At 43.8% G+C, this 22,175-nt stretch overlaps 6 protein-coding genes across 6 annotated transcripts; 3 read left to right on the plus strand and 3 right to left on the minus strand.

Annotated features, from left to right (window-relative positions):
* Window positions 1-1,996: 1,996 nt before the first annotated feature.
* Window positions 1,997-3,275, minus strand: E1B28_002098 (uncharacterized protein; the record flags this gene model as incomplete). Its single annotated transcript, XM_043159012.1, has 5 exons — window positions 1,997-2,100; window positions 2,152-2,175; window positions 2,246-2,650; window positions 2,700-2,830; window positions 2,884-3,275. 5 exons carry the CDS (start codon window positions 3,273-3,275, stop codon window positions 1,997-1,999), a joined length of 1,056 nt encoding a protein of 351 aa, XP_043002610.1.
* Window positions 3,276-5,255: 1,980 nt separating this feature from the next.
* On the minus strand, window positions 5,256-5,860 carry E1B28_002099 (uncharacterized protein; the record flags this gene model as incomplete). The annotated part of the gene is made up of 3 exons (XM_043159013.1): window positions 5,256-5,288; window positions 5,352-5,570; window positions 5,633-5,860. The coding sequence occupies 3 exons, from the start codon at window positions 5,858-5,860 to the stop codon at window positions 5,256-5,258; spliced, it is 480 nt and encodes a 159-aa protein (XP_043002611.1).
* A 588-nt stretch (window positions 5,861-6,448) lies between these two features.
* On the minus strand, window positions 6,449-6,826 carry E1B28_002100 (uncharacterized protein; the record flags this gene model as incomplete). The annotated part of the gene is made up of 2 exons (XM_043159014.1): window positions 6,449-6,531; window positions 6,592-6,826. The coding sequence occupies 2 exons, from the start codon at window positions 6,824-6,826 to the stop codon at window positions 6,449-6,451; spliced, it is 318 nt and encodes a 105-aa protein (XP_043002612.1).
* A 788-nt stretch (window positions 6,827-7,614) lies between these two features.
* On the plus strand, window positions 7,615-10,774 carry E1B28_002101 (uncharacterized protein; the record flags this gene model as incomplete). Its single annotated transcript, XM_043159015.1, has 17 exons — window positions 7,615-7,767; window positions 7,851-7,961; window positions 8,019-8,134; window positions 8,189-8,337; window positions 8,407-8,443; window positions 8,497-8,654; window positions 8,706-8,970; window positions 9,021-9,041; window positions 9,094-9,175; window positions 9,228-9,648; window positions 9,714-10,048; window positions 10,100-10,138; window positions 10,211-10,244; window positions 10,293-10,409; window positions 10,480-10,632; window positions 10,680-10,708; window positions 10,762-10,774. The coding sequence occupies exons 7-17, from the start codon at window positions 8,922-8,924 to the stop codon at window positions 10,772-10,774; spliced, it is 1,293 nt and encodes a 430-aa protein (XP_043002613.1). The 5' UTR covers window positions 7,615-7,767; window positions 7,851-7,961; window positions 8,019-8,134; window positions 8,189-8,337; window positions 8,407-8,443; window positions 8,497-8,654; window positions 8,706-8,921.
* A 34-nt stretch (window positions 10,775-10,808) lies between these two features.
* Window positions 10,809-11,903, plus strand: E1B28_002102 (uncharacterized protein; the record flags this gene model as incomplete). Its single annotated transcript, XM_043159016.1, has 6 exons — window positions 10,809-10,985; window positions 11,050-11,172; window positions 11,255-11,349; window positions 11,416-11,477; window positions 11,535-11,632; window positions 11,694-11,903. The coding sequence occupies 6 exons, from the start codon at window positions 10,809-10,811 to the stop codon at window positions 11,901-11,903; spliced, it is 765 nt and encodes a 254-aa protein (XP_043002614.1).
* A 6,128-nt stretch (window positions 11,904-18,031) lies between these two features.
* Window positions 18,032-19,615, plus strand: E1B28_002103 (uncharacterized protein; the record flags this gene model as incomplete). Its single annotated transcript, XM_043159017.1, has 8 exons — window positions 18,032-18,085; window positions 18,301-18,488; window positions 18,538-18,652; window positions 18,712-18,790; window positions 18,847-18,999; window positions 19,063-19,150; window positions 19,204-19,324; window positions 19,379-19,615. The coding sequence occupies 8 exons, from the start codon at window positions 18,032-18,034 to the stop codon at window positions 19,613-19,615; spliced, it is 1,035 nt and encodes a 344-aa protein (XP_043002615.1).
* Between the last annotated feature and the right edge of the window lie 2,560 nt (window positions 19,616-22,175).

The following is a 22,175-nucleotide window of genomic DNA, read 5'->3' on the forward strand; positions in this document are numbered from 1 at the left end:
CATAACTCAGAGACAGCACCTTTAATCTGTCGTGTTCCAAACGAGCTGCTCCAATCTAACGAAGTTGCTGAATTAGTTGTGATTGATCATATCCTGATGGTAACTCCGCAGGATGTATCTGTACGAATTGAAATAGCATCTAAGAAAAATGTAAAACTCTTACTTGAGCAGGTTAAATGTCTTGAGAATAGAGGGTGGATAAATATTCCTAATCGGTACCTAATTCAAAGAGTCATTGCAAGTCTATGAAACAGGAGAAGGAAGACCATGATAAAAGGCGTTGAGAAAGAAGACTGGGCAGCGAAATCATGGTCAAAGGAAGCCAAGTTGCTGGCAAGGGATGCATTAAACTAGACTACCAAAAAGATAGTAAATCTGGAACCTCATCCTCTCTCAGAATATCAGGTGTGAAATTGTCCACCATAACACAGTCCCTTGCCTACAAAGGGATTAGAGAGATGAAAATGAAGAAATATAATGGAAGGAGACGTACTAAAATCAATCTTAACGCAGTGTGTGAATGCTACGAGAATGATTTCAGAATCTCCCCCGATGACGCCACAATCTGGAAAAGTATTAGACATAAAGACATTACCAGAGAAACGCGGTACTTCCTTTGGATGGCGATGCATGATGCATACATGGTGGGCTCAAACTGGCAGAGACCGAACTATAAAGACGAACTTAAAAAAAGAGCCATCTGTCAAAAATGCGGTGTAATGGAGGATATGGAACATATACTGACCAAATGCGAGAGTAACAGGCAAAAGGTGATTTGGGAACTTGCCGAAAAAGCCTGGAGTAAAAAAGGAATGAAATGGGAGAAACCCAAATTTGGTATCATCCTTGGTTGCGGTATTCGAGGTTTGAAGCATAAAATATCTGGGAATGGTGATGCTACATCAGGAAGTGAGAGATTCTTCCGTGTCCTGTTATCTGAGTCAGCTAGATTAATATGGCTTATCAGAAATGACAGGATAATTCACGAGTGAGGAGAAATCACTGCGAATGAAATCTCCAAACGCTGGATAAACATGATGAATAGACGTCTTCGACTCGAAATAGACATGACTCACCTGAAATATGAGAAGAAAGCGCTTTCAAAATCCCTAGTCCATGAGACCTGGTCTGGCATCATCAAAGATGAAGAAGACTATGAAGAAGATTAGACTAGCGGGAAATTCGAGGTTTTAGTGGGTATAGAGCCATAGATGATGGATAGATATGGTACTGGGTAAGGTAAGTTTTGGAAGCGAGATGGCTGGAATGAGCCCCACATGTAGTGTGTAACGGCATTTCCTCGAGGTGGTTATCATGCATATTTTTATTCCTTAATCCGGCCTCTGGACAAGAGGCCATGGTATCATTACTTCTCTTGCTAGGTTTGAATCCCTGGCAAACAGACAGTGGGTACGGGAAGACGATGTTGTCATCCGACTTTAACAAAGACTCTTTGGAGTCTGAATACCTCTATGCTCCACCAAAAAAAAATAAAAAATAAAAAATAATATATATACAAGGCTCTTTAGCCTTAATAATTTTCCTAGCTTGTTTTAGCACTTGCAATTACCTCCAATCTATTCCTTTATCTCAAAACCTAATGCTACTTTCAAACATGTAAATCTACTTAAAATTCACTTTCAGTATTGCTAGATTGCTTCTAGGGCTGAGATCCCTAATTTGAATATGAAGTTGGCATTGTGCTAAGCAGTTATGTGCTCATTACTAATAACTGGAACTCTCATTGTAGTTTTAAACTGTGAGTGACATGATTTGTTACATTGAGTTGGGTTCTCTGGCCCAAAAGTGAAAGTGTGTCCCTGAATAGTTTAGTCAACTCACCAGAACCCAAAATATTATTGTTTTCATAGTCAAGTATTTATTATTCAACTCTTAAGGAACCTATATAACTACTACCGGAATATCTGATTCCTCACCAGCTTGGCATGAAAATTGAGTTGCGACTAGTGACCAGAACAAGCTTTTTACATCTGCTTCATATATATCGGAGGACTGAAACTACCAGTATAGTGACACCCATACCTTGTTTTATATCCTTCTGGACATTAGATGTTGTTAAGACATTTGACAACCCTAGTGCTGGGAAAAGAAAAGTTTAAGATAGGGAGTCAAGAATCAAAGAGGTCTCACCAACAGTTTTTGGCTGAGTATCATCTACATTAATATTGTTAATGAGATAAATCAAAAGCTATGGTTATTAAATTCAAAGATGTTGGCACCACACCTTTGTCAAGTTCCTCAAATTGACTGAGCTTTGGCTGTGTAACCTTGAAAACAGGATATCCAAGGGAACAAGCAAAGTCTGTAGTCTCTGGATTGAATCCTCTATCATGTTGCCATTGGTGTATGCCGGTGTAGACTTTGGTGGAGGACCAATAGTGCATGTATGTTAAGTTTACATGCACCTGCATCTTTGTTGGTAGACCAAGTGAATGATAAGAATGTTCTGGGATGTGTGTTTTTCCTGTTTCATCATAAGACCAAAAACATTCCACTGTGATTGCTGATGAAGGCAAGACAGGTGTGGGAAGAAGAAAAAGGTAAGGGAAACCTTTGTTATCATGGTTGCTGGATTTTTGGTGTTCAAAGTGCCAGGATCCATACAATGTGAGATGGGGTACAATAAGCTCTATAAGGTCAATTTATAATAAGATAGAATCCACCTGAATGGAACATACTGTATTGGGAGAGGTCTTTGTCCAGCAAAATTCCATGTTGATAGAAGATGCTAGATGATTGCGAAAGCCAGGCTTGTGGTTCAAGGAATGACTCTATTACAGAATTGTTTTTCAAATCTTCAGCATTGAATCTACAGAGTAATTAATCAGTAGTTTCTATGCCTTGGTTTGTAGATTTACATACCTTGTTGATCCATCATGCATTTGCACTCCACACACATTATATGCTGGCCACCCAGTTCTCCACACTGTACTTCCAACTGCTATTATCGAGTTTGTAAGGGTTGAAATGACTACTGGCTGACTGCTCTGGAAGTCTGTTGGTGAATGTTCTTGTCTAAAGCCTGAAAGGGACTGAAATATGTCCAAGACCCATTTATCCAATTTCCTATCCTGAGGGAAATGAGCAAGGAAGCACAAGAGGAGATCCTCCTGCAAAATTTCAATGCTGGATAGCGGGGTCTCAAATTGGAAATGTAAAGGGAATGACTGCCAAGAACAGAAGGGCCCATCCACACCATGGATAATGTTTCCCTGCTTAGGATCTACCCAAAGTTCCCAGCGACGACATCCCATGTTTACCTATATAAAAAAGTTGGTACTAGGTAAGATCATTATATATAATTGCTTACTGCCAATGCATCAAAATAATATTGCCCAATTGTGTGAAGTTGTTCCCAAATATGACCAAGAGGCACAAGCTCTACCATTCTTGAGCTTCAGTGGAAAAAAAAAGGGAAACTCGGAACACAAATTTTAACACACCATTGTAGAATATCAACATAGGCATGCTTGACCGGTTGATCCCAAAAAGCTGTATACTCCCTGTGCTTCTGCCATGTTATTTAGCTGTTCATAGTACTAATTGTACAATGAGTTCAAGTTGTTGAACCCACCGCATTCGACAGAACTGTTGAAAATCTTTCTCCCATGCCTAGAAATCTCTGTATCACGGCGCAGTTGTCACTAACACTCTGGTGACAGGCCTACCTTTCTGGCTTCACATCCACTATATAACACCGCCGTGAAACTCTGCTGACCACGAATCTCAGCAGTGCAAATTGCTCTTTCAGCTTGCAACCGTTCTAAAACCCACTGTTGCCCATTCCAGTCACAATGTATCGGATATTCCTCTATATGTATGTCCCGAGTGATGTAGACATCCGCCCTTATGAGGTTATGGTACTACAAGGTTTAACATCTTTGTTTCCAAAATCCGACAAAACCCGCACACCTGATCATACTCTGAGTCCGTATCCTCCCTAGACTCTTGCCGTTGAATACCATGGTGATAGTGATTGTGTGTCTGGTTTCCATGAACCTGGTTAACAGTAACAGTATCAAAATGACACCGGGATGCACTATTGAGAGCCTGCATCGATGTCGATGCTAAATTGAAGGCAAGACAGGGACAGGAAGGGGGATAGAGGTAAAGAGAGTAATATAGTGGGGTGGTTCAGACAAACTTGCAGTATATACTGCATGTGTACTGCACGTTCCCTGTCCAGAGCTGGGACATCTGACATCTGACCATGAGATGACTGACATCAGGAAGCATGTTCGATTCGAAAACGTATGCAGATAGACCAAACCAGGAACTACTAAAGACACGGTTCAAGAATGTATGGTCAAAAACAAAAAGCCGATCTCAGCGCAAGTGTTCTGAATGACATCCTGGACCAATACTACAGAGGCATGAGTTCACCACGAGGACATCATAAGTGGTATAGTAGTAGCGCGTGACCCCCTTCTGACCGCCATAAAGATAAAGATGGCGTCTTCGGAGACTGAGTAATATTGTCAAAACCACTGTGTGCAAATCCAAGACAGTTTACTGGCTCTGGATACTAACAATAGCAACAGCGAAGGATTCATCCCCTCATCCTTCAGATTTCGCTACAATCCTCCCGACTAAGTTTAAGTGAAGACGAGAAGAATACCTGGACCGGCGGGTGATCGAATACGGCGTTCGGTGGACGATGGAAGGAGGTGATGAGGTTATCAACATCGAGGCAACGACTGCCGATGTCGACGATACCAACTGAGTGATATTCCCTCCCATGACTGTGTAATAAACCCCGGCCCTACTCGAGGCCTGACAAACATGATAATAATGAGGTGCTGTCAAAGAGGCATAAGGGGAGTGAGATGAACGCCCATACGTTGGTAGCCCGCGACCTTGAGAGGCTAAGAACACATGCTCCACATCATCCAAGGGCGTGGGATGGATCCCACTGGCATTTCGAAGACATGGGAGCCAATTCGACATGGTTAAATAACCCCACCACGAGAGTCAGAAGATGGACCTCGAATCTCCAAGGCGACGGAAAGGATGTACCATACTACGCAGAGCGACAATAACGTGATCAACAGTGGTGAGCTGGGGAGGCAGTGGGAATTCTTTGCTGGTAGGGAGAACCACCGAACGGATGACCTCGACCTAACGCCGATCCGTTACTCCGTAATTCTCGACCCCGGTATGTGCCACAGGTAATATCAAGACCGAAGCCCGCAAGGAAGTGGCCAGTGATGTAGACATTCGAGTGATCGGCGGATTCAGATGCTCTTGACTGGCAATGACACCAGCCTCTGACCAAAAGGAAGACATTGGTTAGCGAGAGAGAACAGACAGACTGGGGACAACAAACGTACCATCCTTGTCGGAACGTAATCCCTATACCCATATACGATTGATATCTGCCCATTTCCTGTCCCTCGTAGCACCTCGCTAGGCACCTCCATCCGTCTCTCCTCCGAGCAGGTACAGCCATCCCCAGAGACCCCAAAACCCCATGCCCCAAAACGAGACGCCGCATACAGAGTCCCATCATACACATTGTTGCCAAACTCGATGTGACAGACGGACAAACTCTGTTCGACACCACTGTGATATAACAGCAATGACTGCAACCGGAAGAACGCCCTCTTAGCACTTGATCGCCAGATATACAGAATCCGCAAGAAGGTGGGGAAAGCCCCCTGACGAGCTGTATATCGTCAAACGAAGGTGTCGATAATGAGAGAAGGACATTTCCAGACGTGGAATAAAGTTTGACAACCGGAGATGATCCAGCAGCCGAGTACGCCAACGTCGGTAACGACATTGAAATCGAAAGACAAACGTGAGGAGCAAGAACCTCGTAGTGGGAAACGAGAAGCATAGGCGTTGAAAGCTGTACAAGCCTACCCTCTACTTGGTGGTTTTCCATGGCGTCAAAAATCGAACTGCCACCGATTCCGCATCGATTTGTAACATGGTGGAGGATAGAAGAACCTGGGTACGTGTTCTACGGTGTATATGTCGAGTCTGGTTAGAAACGTAAACCTCGGTTAACGCAAGCGAGAACGCGATGGACCGAAACAAAATAATAGACTGACCTTGTTCACCTTCGAAGACAGCATGTGTACCATCCTCTCCGCTGATACTCTTTAACCTTCGTTCACATCTTTCCTGGAACCCAAACAAGAGCCAATGCCATGGATGTACGAACCACGTTCGGCATACCACCCAAAGATGCCATAGCTAAAGCAGCAATGCTTCCTTGTAATCCCATATGCAGGTCTCCAGGTCAAAAAACGCCCTAATGAGAGATGAAGATGACATTCGTTGGCCTCGGGAAGACTGCGGCGGCAAGCGGTGACTCGGGGGGAACTTTGAACCTCAAGAAAGAAAATGGGACCCAAAGGATGAGGAGCGTTGCGGAGTGCTCGTAATGGGATGTAGAGGTTGGAGAGACTGGAGTACAGATTCAGGCATAGTTGAGATGGATGGGATGTGATCGGTGTGACGACTTCGTGGTTCCTCTGACAGATAGTAGCTGCTGCATACGTTCTGTAAATATCGACCCCAAAGTTAGCGCCAGAGAAGGGACTAATTCAACAAGATACTTACCATCCTCATCGAACCGTAGCTCTATACGACCCATCGAACTGTTCCATCTCCCTTTTGCCTCGCAGACCTCCGACTGCCAACATCCCCCCGCCCTAGACCGCCTTCTCCGATCATCTTCCAAGCATAACCTTCCAATTGAGCCAGGATTACCTTGACTCGATGCGATAGACGCATGGGTAGTGTCCGACCAGCGCCGTGTGGACATCCCTGCGTACCATGTGTACTGATATAGCATCGACACAGAACGCCCTTTGAGTCGCCATATACACCGTGCCCGCAAGAAAGCTAGAAAATATTCCGATGAAGATGATAATGGAAGGCCTCATATATGACGTGGCAGAGGGGAGGTAATGGATCAGATGTTCTAGGATGATGTAGGGAGCGACAGAAAAGGAGTGCGCGGCTGACATTGAGGACATCGAGGATAGCCGGAGAGGAATACAACAGGCCCACCGCTCGCTTGGACGGAGTCTGGAAGAATGAATGGGATGCCATCGGTAGGTGTTCATGATTTTTGTACATGCAGTGTTGGCAGGTGGCCACGAGCTGTGACTAGAAGAAAGTCCTCGGTTAGTGCGAAGCGTAAATTCAATGAGGGCATACACGTACCAGCTCATCAAGAATACCCTAGCGTCTTCCACCTGTTCATAATCGCAACCGTCTGTCGAAAAGATTCGACGACGGAACGATTGCATCCCGCTTGGTGGGAATCCTACTCGCTGCATAAGCCGCCGTATCAGTTAAGAGCTGCATGAGTCGAGCTCCGACACTGAGGAAACCGGGCGAAACAGCGACTGTAGATCTACGTCAGTGCTAAACAGAGTATATAAAATAAACCAACGTACGCGCTTAACCCCAGTATGCATTTTGGCGATAGAATTTCTGCATCTGGAACTTTAGACACAGCTATGCAAAGGAAAAGTATATTCTCAAACTGACCTCTTCTCCGTCGGAAAATTGAGATGGTGGACAAGGGAGAGCGCGTATTTCCCACGTGCTGTTCCAAAGTGTTACAAGTGACAACGTTACCACGTAACGCCCAAGCATCACCGACAATCCCTCATACTACAAAACTTGTCGTGGCTTTGAAAATAACGACACCCCTCACCCGTTCTGACCCTCTAGCGTACCGCCAAACCACCGGACACCATGGCGAATATGTCGAGTAAAAAGCGAGTAAGTCTATTGTAATTCTAACTTTGTGTAAACTTCGAGTCTCTTGAAAGTTGAAACTTCTTAATCTAATTGTTGGCCGACAGATGTCTCGCCAGCACCCTCCATCCAATTTCTAAAAGGGCGAATGCAGATCCTCCTTCCGTTTCAGAACTACGATAATCGGAAATCACGGTTGTGCTTATCGTGTGTTTGCGGTAAAGACTCCGCAGGCGTGGTCTTGGTCGTTCATATTTTCACGTTTCGCCCTTCAGGAGCGAGAAGCTTTTACCGAGAGCCTCATGAATAACCCCCAGTCTCTGTTTCACTTTTGACCGACGTCATCCAGGACCCGCTACTTTCTACCCTGATCCTTCTTTCATCCACAACGGTGACGATACTGAAGGCTGACCTTGTTCGTGCTCCAACTAATTTACGACTCCAGATGATGACACCATAACAGCCAGTTTTCAACAGAGGGGCTGAGAATGAGATGAGGATCCGGGGGTAATAAGGATAGAAAAACGAGAAATTCTTTGGATAATTGAACGTGCAATAAACGTATGAAGTACGAAGGGGAATTGGGACTATTGGGTGCGTTTGGTTGTTCTGTAGTACGTTCCCTGCTTCGATTAGTTTTTGTCTCTGTTTCTCCATCTCCAGGATCTATCCGATTCATTTCCGAGAGCAAGCAAAGAACGTGAGTTCTTTCTCTTCTCAAGGGGTGGGATTTATTGACGCTGCGGACCTTAGTCTAGGCGAATTCGTTGCCCGTCCTTTCAAGCGAGTCATCGTTTGGTCATCGTACATATGACGCACGAAAGCGGAACCAGTAGCCAGTTGTGTTATTGGATAGTGGAATGACTACCCAAGCATTCCTCTCTGGTGTTGACGTTGAACGCTTGACCACAGTAAGCCTGCATGTTCTCTTTCCCTGGATGCCCTTCAAGCCGTTCTCCAAGTCGATACGGCGCTAGATTCCTCCGCGGTTTTTCAAGGCGGTACTCCGATCTGCGGTCGGACTGTCATCTAGCTCCAAAAACAATACAATTGAGCCGGCGGATCGGTGGTATCCGGCTTAAGCCGTTAGCGGCTTTTCCCGTGGATGAATGTGAATCCCATAAAGCTGATTCGGCCATTGATTGATTCTTGTTTGGACTCCCTCGCACGCCGTAGAGATGTCAACACGACGTACTCTTTCTCGGCCGATCCAGAGTTGTTTTCAGTGTACGCCCATTCTTTTCGTTCTCCTCCTTCACTTACAGTCGTTGCTTCAGGCCGTAAAAGGAAGATTAGATGTTGAGCGGATGGCTTTCTTCCTTATATAGAAATCTAATTAGGTTTTTGCAGGCAACCGTTCACATCCTTGCGCTCCATGTCTCTTGCGCGGCGAAGGGGATGTATGTCATGAGGTCGAGAGAAACATTGCGAGGTATGCCAATCAATGTAAAGGTATCCTTTATAATTGGAGCACTAATGGTTAGGGCTATTGGCCCCGGCGTAACGGTTGAAGCTGTCGAACAGCTGGTTACGAGAGTAGGAGCCCTTGAACGGAGTGCGACAAAATTGGCGAAATTGATGGCCCAAGGTTCCTCAAGGACTGAATTCATTCATTGCGCCGCACCTCAGAAGACAGCCCTTACCAGTCCCCAGCAAGTTGCTTCAAAGGTCCGACAGCCTGCGTGTACCGAATCTGAAGAGGGAGCCGCTATAATACTCGCACAACTTGCGATGGGGAATCCCATCCCGCCTCCAAGCTCCAACAGGATTATTTCTCCGAATGCGAATGGACTCCCAAAGGAACATCCTTTATCCCTTCTTGTCCAGCCATCGACCAGCGTTATCCCTCGAATTCTCTCTCACCTTCCAGATGGATATGAGTCGAGGTCCCTAGTTCGGACCTATGTCAGTCCCCTCATTATCTTCTCTACCCGTTCACTCTCACTGATTGAGAAAAACAATGACAACAGTTCGACAGAATCGAATGGTATACCAGAATCTTTCATTACCCCACATTCTCCTACGAGGTGGAGATTATGGCAAGCCAAATATCCGACTCCTCCGCATCCCCAGAATCATACGACACCCCTGCAGCTCCTCGTATTTCTCTCCCGTTCCTCTCCACCTACTTCATGGTGTTGTGCCTCGCTTATCATTTCATCGAGCCCGAAATGTGCAAGGTTCTGGGTATTACCTTTGCAGAAGCTGCTGAGAAGTCCAAGAAGATGTATAACGCCGCTCAACTCTGCCTTTGGGTCGACAATTATGGGGAGAATCATTCTTTGGAAGGCGTTCAAACGCTCATGTGAGTCGTTTTCCAACCCTATCTATTTCTTTTGGCTCACACGTTATCCAGACTCATGGGCATCTACCAACAAAACATTGGCGATTCTGAGTGAGTAATCAGGGCCTAGGCTCTACGATACCCCGTGCCTCCATCCTTACTGATATATCCACCCCCGAACAGTTCTCATTGGGCGCTTTTGGGGTCTGCGATCAAGGTTAGTGATATCCATCCCTACATTCCTTTTTATTCATCTTTTTTTTAGATCGCTCAAAACTTGGGCATTGACCGTTTGGGTACCGAGTACGACAGAAAAACATACCTTGGTCCGTGGAAGTCAGTGGTCAGAAGGGAGGTTGGGCGGCGCGTATGGTGGAACTTGGTACGTCTTCTTTTTTCTTTAAATTTTGTTTCTGCCAGTGGGTGATGATTTTTTTTTACGTGTGCAAAAGATCCACAATGAATGGTCAAACGCTGCGACACATCACGGGAGCTACTCTATCATTCCGTCGCAGAACCGCACCGGACTACCGCTCAACGTCAACGATATTGATCTACAAGATGATTTTGGACCAATCGAGCAAGCTCCCCATACCAAATATACTGTAAGTGTCTTATTATCCTTTTCTAGATTCAAACTAAGCGTTTCTAGGAAATGACATACTCGCTCATGCGTTTCCGGTTGGTCGAAATCCATCGACAGATTATAGACAGCGTTGAAACCCATCCGACAGGATTCAGACCTAGTTTCGTTGCTGAGACCGATTCTAGGTTACTAACGATGTTGAAAGACCTCCCCTTAGCGTTCCAGGCTCCCGGCGTTTCAGGGGAGAGGTCTTCTCTATCGTTCAAAGGATTGAAGAGCATCGAATATACCGTTTCGCTTATTACGGCAGAAGCGATGAGGATGACGCTTCACCGACCGTTTTTGGTCCGTGGTTATACGGATGAGAGATATGTGCGTAGAGTCCTGTCTTTTATTCAGCCACGGTTGGTGATGACACCTTCTATACATCCATCAGGGTAATTATACGCAGCAATGCGTTGCTTCTGGGAGAGCTATCCTCAAGTACCTCAAATACGATATCGGTCAGACGACAGTTCTTCTCCGAAGGTGGTCTGTTGTGTGTGTCGGTTTTACGGCTGTGAGCCGTCCGTTCCATCCAAGGGGGGGTATACATCCAAGCTCATTTTTCCCGCTGAACTCTTTTTTTTTCTTAATCAAAGTCTATTGTGGTACTCGTGGATTATTGTCACCAATGGGGTGTCGGAGCGCTTCAAGAGGGAAGGAAGGAACTGGAGAGCGCGTTGAATATGTTTAGGTGAGGAGGCATAATACCGTTTCTCGTTTCGAGAACTTACTGACGACTTTATCAATTCTACTTTAGAACGGTTCAGGTTTCGTCCACGGCCGCTCAGAGTATTGTTATCCTCCTCGAAAGTATGATTGGTAAGTTAAATACGATCCCTAAACTCTCACGAATCTGATCCCTTCGACGTTTGTTAGCCGCAGCCGAACACCGGAGACTAGCATCCAACAAGCACTTGGGACGTTCTCGCTCAGGCCATGACGATGTTTGGAGCGAAATAGTAAAGGAAGCTGTCGTGAGTTCCCCCCCCCCCTCGCTACACTTTTGGCGAGCGGTATTTCATTTTATTATAATAGGCAAACGCCAATGCCAACGGTAAAATCGGGCAACAACATTTGGCTCTCTTGCTTCCATCTATCTTATTAGTACCGGCGAACATACCGAACCCGTCGTCATTTTTGGTTTTACCCAAACCGAAGCATAGTGGGTGGGAAAGGAATTCGAACGAGTATGAAGTGCAACCACATCATCATGGCCGTACAGCGAACCATCGTGAGGTGTACTAAACGAGGAGGGGGGTTGTGTTGTTTTCCTTTTTTTTTACTGCTTCTTCAGAAAACTCGAAAACGAAAAAAAAAGTTTGGTTATGGCGTTCCGTAAACCTCCTCATACACTCGCACCAGAGGAAGGTTACACACCTAAACCTGTTCGGGGGGAAAATGGATGATTCAAAGATAGAAAGATGGGAAAAATCTTTTTCTTTGGGGATATTGGGTATTATGTGTTTAGGGTTTCTTTTAATCATTCGACCGTAGATATATCTGCGTTTGCGGCGGTTACAGTACGCCCTATATAATAAATTCAGGCTGAAATCCCGAGACCTTGAGTTTGCTTCTGAGCGTCAACACTGCCATTTTATGCAAGGAATACTTGTGTACTGGAATTTGTCTACTGGCGAGGAAGCCATTTGTTCACTAGAATGTAGAAGTACCAGTGGGGTTGGGCTAGCTGCTACAGGCTAAGGAAGTGTCGCTGACTCGGAGTTTGTTTGAAACACACGTCAATCCTGGGTTGAGGGACACCTTGAGGGTAGCGGCTATTCGATGCAGACGGCAACGGTGGATGTTAGTGCAAGAGCATGGTATAAAAGACAGCGGGCGACGGCGTACCCTATCTTCAGAGATTCACCCGTTACATAGCTCCTGGTAGTGTTTTAGCGATTTGATCCAAATAACGGGGATGAGATGCTTGGAAGGAGAAAGTTAGTCATTAGGGAGTTGAATCCTTCTCTGGACCCTGTAGGATGCCGAACGATCCGACGTACATTATGTGCCTACTTTAGGATGATACTCCACTGATGGCGTATTCGATGCTGTCATGCTCGGACAAATCCCGTTTTATCCGAGTTCGGAACCGCAAAAAAAGCTGAACCCAGCTTGAGCTCAATCAGCGGGTTACCAGACGGTGGAGCGTATATGCCGCGAATATTCCCACGACTGCCTCGCCTTTTCAAAACTTCCATCGTTCGCCCCTTCCTCCGTTTTCTCTGATCATAGCATCACAGCGCTCATTGTTGTCCTGTCACTTGAGTCACGTCCAAGTTGACAATAGCCCAAACTGTGTAATGAAGGAGGAAAGAACGAAGATGATACACATCTATCTCACGGGTAAATCTCTACCGTCTCAAGTTATAGGGTCCTTGTATCTTATTTCTCTCTACCAGACCTTGCCATTCGATTCTCAACTTTTCGGAGAGAAAGCCTTGTGGAATCACGATTCGCAAGTGTAATTCAGATGCAGTACTATCCATTTTGCGAGAAACCTCCCGCGACCCACCCTTGGAAGCTTGGCCGTCGGCTCCTCCGGGCATAACCAGGAAAATCCGTGTTTGAACATCAATCTGTTGATCAATGTACGACTGCTGTCAAGGAACGGAAATAACCTCCGTCTCCCCAAGCCACTCTCGGCACCCGCCGTTTCTTCTAAGTATGGCTTTAAACGGGTCATTGTACTTGTATATATAACCTTCCAGATATTTTGTGCCTTCGTTTCCCCACCCTCAAAGCACATTTTTGGTGACGATGGTCAGTAAAGCAGAACAGACCGCTGCCATTCAGTAAGCCCTTCCATGTTTCTCTCAGATCCATAACCTTACCACTACCAGTTACCTCCAATTCGAAATCCAATGGTCCAGTTTAGGTATAGAATTTCAACGCTATTTCTTTTATTTTTCACGACAGCTATCCCGGTCTAGCCCTCCTCTTCTTCGACTATGCCTTAACCTTGCCGATGGAAGTCAAATACATCTGGGGATCCAAATTCCGCTTGTCAACTGTTCTCTACATCTGGTGCCGATACGCGTTAGTGGCGAACGTACTCTATCTTCTCGCTATTGGGGGTCGGCTTGGTAGCAGGGTGAGCCATTCTAATCTTCCCCTATGATCGAGCGCAACTGATTCCCCTCATATAGTTAGCAGCCTTGAACTTGTGGTAGAACCCCGATTTCTGATTATTCTGTTTTTTTGTTTACGAGGACAGCTGTGACACTTGGTACAAGATTATCGGAGCACTCAGCGTCCTCGGTCGTGCTGCTGTCATTGGTGGGCGTTTTAGTAATTGTTCCTTAGTATCTAATTCCTAAACTTCCGGTCAGTCGCATTCTCTGCTAGAACCTACGCAATATACAACCGAAATCGATGGATCCTGGTCTACTTCTCACTACTAGGACTAGCTTGCATCATTCTTGACGTCGTGAGTTTCTCATTGAAGTCGGCCTTTCCCTCAATACTAACCTACCCACCTTTTATTCTATCAGCTACACGTTCCCAACCTCGCTTGCGTGCCAAAACTGCCGCCTGTCCGCATGTGAGTTCGTCCCTCCCATCTGAAGCCCCCGTCTTATCTGACGAAATGCGGATCGAACTTGATCTGAAAACATGACCCAGCGGGAACGAAGGTAAGTGGGATGCGGGGTCATTAACATCTCGAATCTCAAATCAATCAATCTTTATAGCGAGCGCAATTTTATCCGTGTTGATGGTCGCCTTTGAATATTCGTCCGCTATTTTGACGATCATCCGCTCTGTCCAAGCGTTTCGAGCGGGCGGCCCGTGGAGTAATCATAAGGGAGGATTTTTGTACCTCATATTTGAACAAGGTGAGTTTTTGGGGTTTCCCTCGACTGTTCCGACGTTGTCTCACGTGCCGGGTCACCTAAACAGGTGTATTTTATTTTAGGTGAGCTACGGCGCCCTTACATCGAACTTCTTTGGTGTCTTACGGAACTGTCCAAAAAAAGCGTCGTATCATTGACCACAACATGTACATTAGTTCTCAACTTTGTAAGTCCACCTTCCATTCCCGCTGATTGCTGTCATCACTTCCACTTTGATTCCTCTTGTTCAAACTCATTGCTGATACCATTCCCCGGTCCTCACTCACCGCCTCTTTTCTTTTCTCAGGTTCCCACTGCAACTTTACAACGTGTACAGGTATATGAACGGTCTCCCGTCCTCTTGTCCTCATATCCGACACTGACCGCATACGTCATTCACGTTGACAGGCAGGCTTATACGTTCAACACGTTCTAAACGCCTTTACTCTACCGTAAGTACTAAGAACTCGCCCCATTCGTGATGAGCCCGCCGCCGCTTTTCTGATCCGTCTTTTACCAGCCTCTCTGGCCTCCTAACCGCTCGTTTCCTCCTCTACCTCCGACATTGGGAATTCAAACACTCCCACCAAAACACCACTCAGCGCCACGACCCCCACCACCAAACCCAGACCACATCCTTCCGGGCTGCACCCGCACCAGGAGTAGTATCGACCATTATGGGTTTGGAAGATTTTAGTTTGGATCCAAGGGTTACGCTTATGGGAAATTTGAATGTGGAGGGGGACTCGAATATGGATTTGAACTTGGAGTCAAATTCAAACTCGGGTACGGGTACTGATGTGGAGTATCAGATGTCTCCGATACCACCGATAAAGAAAGAATCTCCAGCTTAGGAAGGGGACGTCAGGTATTCCTGTTTAGTAATTTATGGGTTGGATGGGTTGAATGGGTATTTATTTATTATTGTACTATGGTCCCAGATATTTAACAGGTTCGAGGATAAAAGTATGGTGTACCACCACCGTAGAATCACAAGTTGCAATGTATACACTTATGGGGAAAGGATGATAGAGGCATCCAAGTTGTTAATCTAGAAGCTAATACAATTGTTGTGGTGACACTATTTGAGTTTAGCTATCTGACCCATTCCATGTTAGAAACAGTTCCACTGTTGATAAATGGAGACCCCATGCCACAAATATCTAAGCCACCCGTCATCTTTCAACTGTGCCTTTTATAAGTAATTTATAAGTAACCTTTCTTACTCTCCACTGCACATGAATTGATTTGTGAACGATTACTCCTCATCTGAGAAACTGAACTACTCTGACCAGAGCTAACTTGCTATTGTCATTGAGGGCAGGCCAAAGGGAAAGCGCCGGAATCCTTGCACAACTTTTTCATTTTCTTCCACCATCCTCTGCATGAAAGTTCTAGTTTTTTTTTTTTTTTTTGGAATCATTTTATTGTGTGTGGGGGTGGATACGCCCAAGATGCACATCAGCTACTGTGGAATGTGGGACATGCTGGGTATCTACATATCTAGGTGCCACACTGAAAGCCCCAGCGACGGATAGGAATCCCCCGCTGGTCCAAGGCGTCCTAGCCCTGTTTTTGGCAGCTGTTGGCATCCGACCGAAGAGTGCTCGAGGTCGCATATTGAGAAACTTGTGCGTACATCCGCCTACCGTGGTAGGCAAGCGTCATGACTGACAGGTTGGGATATGAGGGAGGATCATGTGGGGTTGGTGGAGTTTTGTTTTCGTTTCGACTCAGTTGCTTTGGATGGATTGTCGTTCTGTGGTGGGCCTATCTGTTGCGTAGTCATCAGTCATTTAGTCATTTGAGTGTAGCTCACCGAATATCGTTTTAAGTCGGCCTGTGTGGCCAACATATTTAACCAGTTCCTTCAGGTTGTCTTTCTTTCCGAGTAGAAGCTCAGTTAGGGAGTTCGCTCCTCGGCCTATCTGTTGCTTCAACATGTGACGTTCTTTCCGGTATGTGGGGCATTCAAAGAGGTAGTGGTCAACAGTTTCAGGCGTCGAGTTTCCTATTGCAGTGCAGTTGTCGCAGTATGGGGAGGGTGATCTATGGATCCGGTTCAGGTGGGCGTTCAGGCCGATGTGGCCAGATTGGAGTTGCACAACTAGGCTGCACCATTGTCGGGGTAGACCGACTAGAACTGTGTGAGCGAGGTTGAATTTGGCAGGAGATCGTGGGGGAAACATCCTTCGGTATCGGGGTGACTCTCTGAACCGATCTTCCCATTTCTTCTTGATCTTTTCGTTGCACTGGCCACTGCCCTCTTATATTACGCACTGGTAACTGTAACCCCTACAGCTAATTGAACCAGTTGGTCCTGGAATCCCCTCGTGAAAAAGACAGGAGTGATGCCACCAGGGTGAGCAGAAACCCTGAATTCAAATGAGTAAGAAGGTCATTGAACAAAGAACAGACTTTACTACTCATAACCCTGTTTTTGTGGACAGAATTTTATTTTATTTTTTTTTTCAGTGGCAACCAAGTGTTTTAACTTGAGATTTTGTCTCGTTATTGTTGGCAGGCTTTTTGCTTCTGTGCTATATCATGGGTGTAAAATGTGAAGGCGACAGACCCAAGAACAACCCAGGAACCACGCATCAGTAAAGTAACAGGAGATCAAATTCTAGGGAAACTACCTACTACTAAGTACTCCTTATATACCTATCTATGAAAAGGGCTGCATTCCTATACTTGCTATGCCTTCTCCTAAGATCAGGAGTACTCTCCTATGAACCAGGTTTTTCATATGATATTCCCTTGATCGTGCGCTGAATCTGATTGTAGTTGACTCCAAGAGTGGTTACTGGAAGGTAGGGGTAGTACCTCTGGTCCAGTTCATGACACTTGAGATCAAGAAACCTCAAGAATTTGACAGTTCAAAACATGATGAATTCAGGAGTTTTGTCAGCGAGTGTGTATAGATATTCATCCTGCAGGTATATTCTGAAGTGGTTGAGACATTATACCACTGACTTTCTACACAGAAACTAGATAACCAATATCTCAAAATAAATGAAAACCATCTTTTTAATATAATTCTTCAATAACTATAACTGGCTCCATTAGAAATCAGGTAATTTTTATAACTACTATGGACATCAAGATTTTAACTCAAGGCAGTGAAAATAAGAAAAAATGAGTTGAAGTTATAGAAGGGAAAAATCTGTTCTCTGATTTATCACATCACTGAAACATATATTCCACTCAGCCCCCCAACATCATTACATTGGTCAGAACAGATGCAGTGATTTTAATCATTTTTTAACAAGGTCTGAATGAAACCCAAGTTGCTCAGAAGTATGTTTGTTTTTTTGCCTATATCCTAGTGCTTTATACAAACCCGACTTTATTCAATTGAAAGCAAGGAAAATTTTATGATTTAGTTTCAAAATCATCAATATCAGATAGGATATATTGTTCAACAATTTTAGCTCTTGTAGCTCTTTATAAAAGCCCAAACTACGTACTTACTGGGCCATCATTTGAGTCTTTTCTCACCTCATCTTATCACAAGCAAATATCAATATCCACTCTACTATGTCTTCTACAAGTGAACTTGAACAGGCTCTAGCACCCTTTCTCAGTGCTGAGGTTATTCTCACTTGCACATTCTCCACTCTCTCTGTTTGTATTGTTCACATATTTAATATTAGTAAATGCTGAAATTACTGCTCTATAGATGCTATTCTTCATATATGGCACATATACTTTCTAACAATATCTCTAATAACATGCTAATATCCACCCTAATTGCAGGAATCTACTGTTTTATATTTGGATTATCAATTTATATTCTCTTTTTCCAGCCTAATCCTGTCCACAGGCTGTATAAAGGGGGCAATATAGTTCTCTTTATACTAGCAACTATCTACACTTCTGTCGATGCTTGGGGAATATCTCGGCAAGCCTTCATAGACTTCCATGCTGCAACAACAAAGGATTACACTTTATTGATCCCCTACCTCAATGGAGATAATCAAAAGGCTGCTTGGGGGTGAGTAATTTCTGATCACTTCTCTCCCACTCATATTCATTCAATGTAGTGCAACAAGAAATATAATTTCAACTCTTATGAAGTATGCACATTTAGATCATTACTGTTTAATGTGGAGTCCTGCTGATATCAATAATCTAAGTTCAATAGCTGATACAATGCTTGTAAGCCATTCAAAGCTTTTGAATAGGCACCATCTAGTAATAGCTAACCTTCTTCATAGATTTATCGCTGCTATCTCATTTTCAATTCAAACAAACTTGTTTTGTTTCTACTTGTTCTGGCTGCAAGTGTTCTGAATGGTTTGCTTCATTGTTGAGAGCTTTATCCTCTGATGTGTTGATAATCATTGAAACAGGCATTGACCTTGGGTGTATCATTGTTGCCATAATTGGATATGGCAATTCATCAAAACCTGAAAATATTCACCTTAGATTGAAAGCAAGCTTCATTGACAATGGAGCAGAAATAGGAATAGCTGTTTTTCAAATTATATTGACATTCTTGACTGGTAAGTCCATTTACCTTCATTATATTGCAGATACACTGATAGCACTGTTTTTTTCAATAAAAGGTGGACGCATTTGGTGGATTACCCGTCAAGCAAGGCAATCTATAAGAGGATCAACATATACAAGATATAATGATATTGTAGCTATCATGTATGTACACATCTACTTCCCTTCTGTAGCTTCCATATTGACTCAAAAGTCAGTGTTGAGTCTGGATTGCTATATGCAGGTTCCTTGTTGACTGCAGTAGTGATCAATCTTGTATTGAATCCCCAGACAGGCATTGTGCCATTTGATTTTCTACTTGTCTCTGCTTTAATGTCTGTGAGTACACAATTGTTTCCACTTTTTATATATAGCTCAACTGTTCCCTCTTAGGGACTTGCTCCTACAATAGTCATTGCTCGGATGGCATATGGAAAATCTGTTGAAAATGTTCAGCAGACAATATCAACATCCCAAGTTGCTGATGTTCAGGTTAGTCAACAGACTCAACAAACTGGCACAAGGCAAGCAATTAACAACTTCCAGTTACAAACTCAGCCTGGCATTACTGTCAATGACACACAAGGAGTGGAGGAGACATCAGCTATTCCAACTGTTGAGAAGGTCTAGACATGAATGTAGAACATGAATATTTTCTTCCTTACCCTATCAATACCCAACTCTTGAAGAGGCTCTAGATGTGTTTGGTGACTGAAGGACTGTTCCCAGAGACAAGGATTGTGTTCTGAATTCAAATTTTGTGATTATATGACCTGGATAGATGTTTACAAGGATTCTGTCTCATTTATTGCTCTTCAGAATCAAATGTTTTGAATAGACATGATGAAGATACTTGTAAGATAAGTAAGACTGGAGAACTAGTAGCAGGCAGAGATGAGAAGAAACCAAAATCAAACCTGCACCAGTGAAGCTGCCACCCTGTATATGTATCTTGGTATAAATGCAATGCCCGTTTATGGAGAGTTTTTAACACTCTTAATCGGATGTTCAGTAAGAAAATCTTATAATTCCACACTAGCTAGCTAAGTATTATATAAACCCATGTACTATCCTGCTTGGTCTTCCAACCTCACTATTCTCCCTCACTATCAGTATTTCTCCTATTCTTCAATCTATTTCTTTTCTCTAAATCTAACTGTCCATCTGTGAATGAACGTATCAACTGAGTCTATACCAGACTTACCTGCCAGAATCCCCTCTGAGTCCCCTGTGTTCTCTGCAACTAACTATCTTTCTAAATGCTAAGTTGACTAGTGCCAAGCAGTTCTTTACTGCTAGACAACATTTTGGGTGTTTGTAGTACTTCTATATTACAAGATATATAATATATTATATAATAATGAGGTCAATACTGTATCTACTATGTCAACTTAACCCAATCAACCCAAACCTACCTCAAATATCATACCAACCCACCAATCTAAACCCCAGTTCACCCCCTTCCTCCAACAACAGTATATATTACATATCTGACCTGAGTCCTGGTCAAAGCTACTTTGAGCCTAAATATGAACTCAATGATCATCTGTACTCAGAGCAAATGAGTGAGGAAGAACATACCTGGGATCTGGTTAACAACCAGCCAAAGAAAGTCAAATATCAAGCTGATCTTGATGATACAGTATGGAACAACTCTGGAATGAAGAGGAAATTGCTGACAATATTGATGTAGGTCTTGTTCATGACATCAGAAGCCATCATAACTCTGTAGGAGACTGTTACGATCTGTGCCTACAGCAGGACGAGGTTAGTTGAGAACAGATCGCTTTGAAGCGCAGATAATCAAACTGTGGTTTAATAGATATTGAACTACATATAATATTAAATTAACATTAAACTAAAGAGCAAGTTCAACTGCAAGTTGACCCAAATTGAGTTCAACTGTGCAGTTCAACCAAACTGCATTACTCTAAGGTACTTGTGAAATGTTGGGTTTTTATACTAAGTAATTCTAACCTCTAAGAACAAGTAGAAGAATATGATAAGTACAAAATGCAGTGTAGTGTAATAGTGAGTAGCATTATTGTTAATAAAGTATAGAACCAATGAAGGCTGATGTTAATGATTTTGATTGTGTTACACCTGCGTGTGGTCCCGTGGGTACTTACCATTTTTGGATGTGGCTGTGTAAAACCTACCAGTAGGGAAATTAGTCACACATAACCTTTTATAGTAAGTGGGAAAGAAGGCACACACACGTCATACCATCCTTCCACTTCTCTTAGACTCTAGTTCATCTTGGTATAAAATACTATTTCTGATTTAGTACTCAACTTGTGTGCTGAATAAACTCAACAGTCCTCAAGTTCAACTCAAACTTGAACAAAATCAAGTTCAACTCATGATTGAGCTCAACCTGGAAGTTCAACTGTATGTTGAACTCCCCCAAGTTCAACTTTGGAGTTCATTCAACACAATCATGAAATGGTATAAAAAGTATTTTATACCAAGATGATCCAGAGTCTAAGAGAAGTGGAAGGATAGTATAACGTGTGTGTGCCTTCTTTCCCACTTACTATAAAAGGTTATGTGTGACTAATTTCCCTACTGGTAGGTTTTACACAGCCACATCCAAAAATGGTAAGTACCCACGGGACCACACGCAGGTGTAACACAATCAAAATCATTAACATCAGCCTTCATTGGTTCTATACTTTATTAACAATAATGCTACTCACTATTACACTACACTGCATTTTGTACTTATCATATTCTTCTACTTGTTCTTAGAGGTTAGAATTACTTAGTATAAAAACCCAACATTTCACAAGTACCTTAGAGTAATGCAGTTTGGTTGAACTGCACAGTTGAACTCAATTTGGGTCAACTTGCAGTTGAACTTGCTCTTTAGTTTAATGTTAATTTAATATTATATGCAGTTCAATATCTATTAAACCACAGTTTGATTATCTGTGCTTCAAAGCGATCTGTTCTCAACTAATCTCGTCCTACTTTTCTCTGTGCACTTTTCTGTCCCACTGAAGCATGTCAGCCCCCCCAATAATTTTTTACCAGCAATCCCTACCCAATTCAGCCATACACACAGTTGTACAGCCTCACCGAGCACCCCTTTCTGAGTACCCTGAGTACCCCTTTCCAAGAAGGCCCCATTCCCCAGGGACCCCTTTATTAAATTCCCTGAGAACCCTGTGCCGAATGTACACCTCAT

Source organism: Marasmius oreades, chromosome 10, assembly GCF_018924745.1.
Source record: "Marasmius oreades isolate 03SP1 chromosome 10, whole genome shotgun sequence".
NCBI classification, from domain to species: domain Eukaryota; kingdom Fungi; phylum Basidiomycota; class Agaricomycetes; order Agaricales; family Marasmiaceae; genus Marasmius; species Marasmius oreades.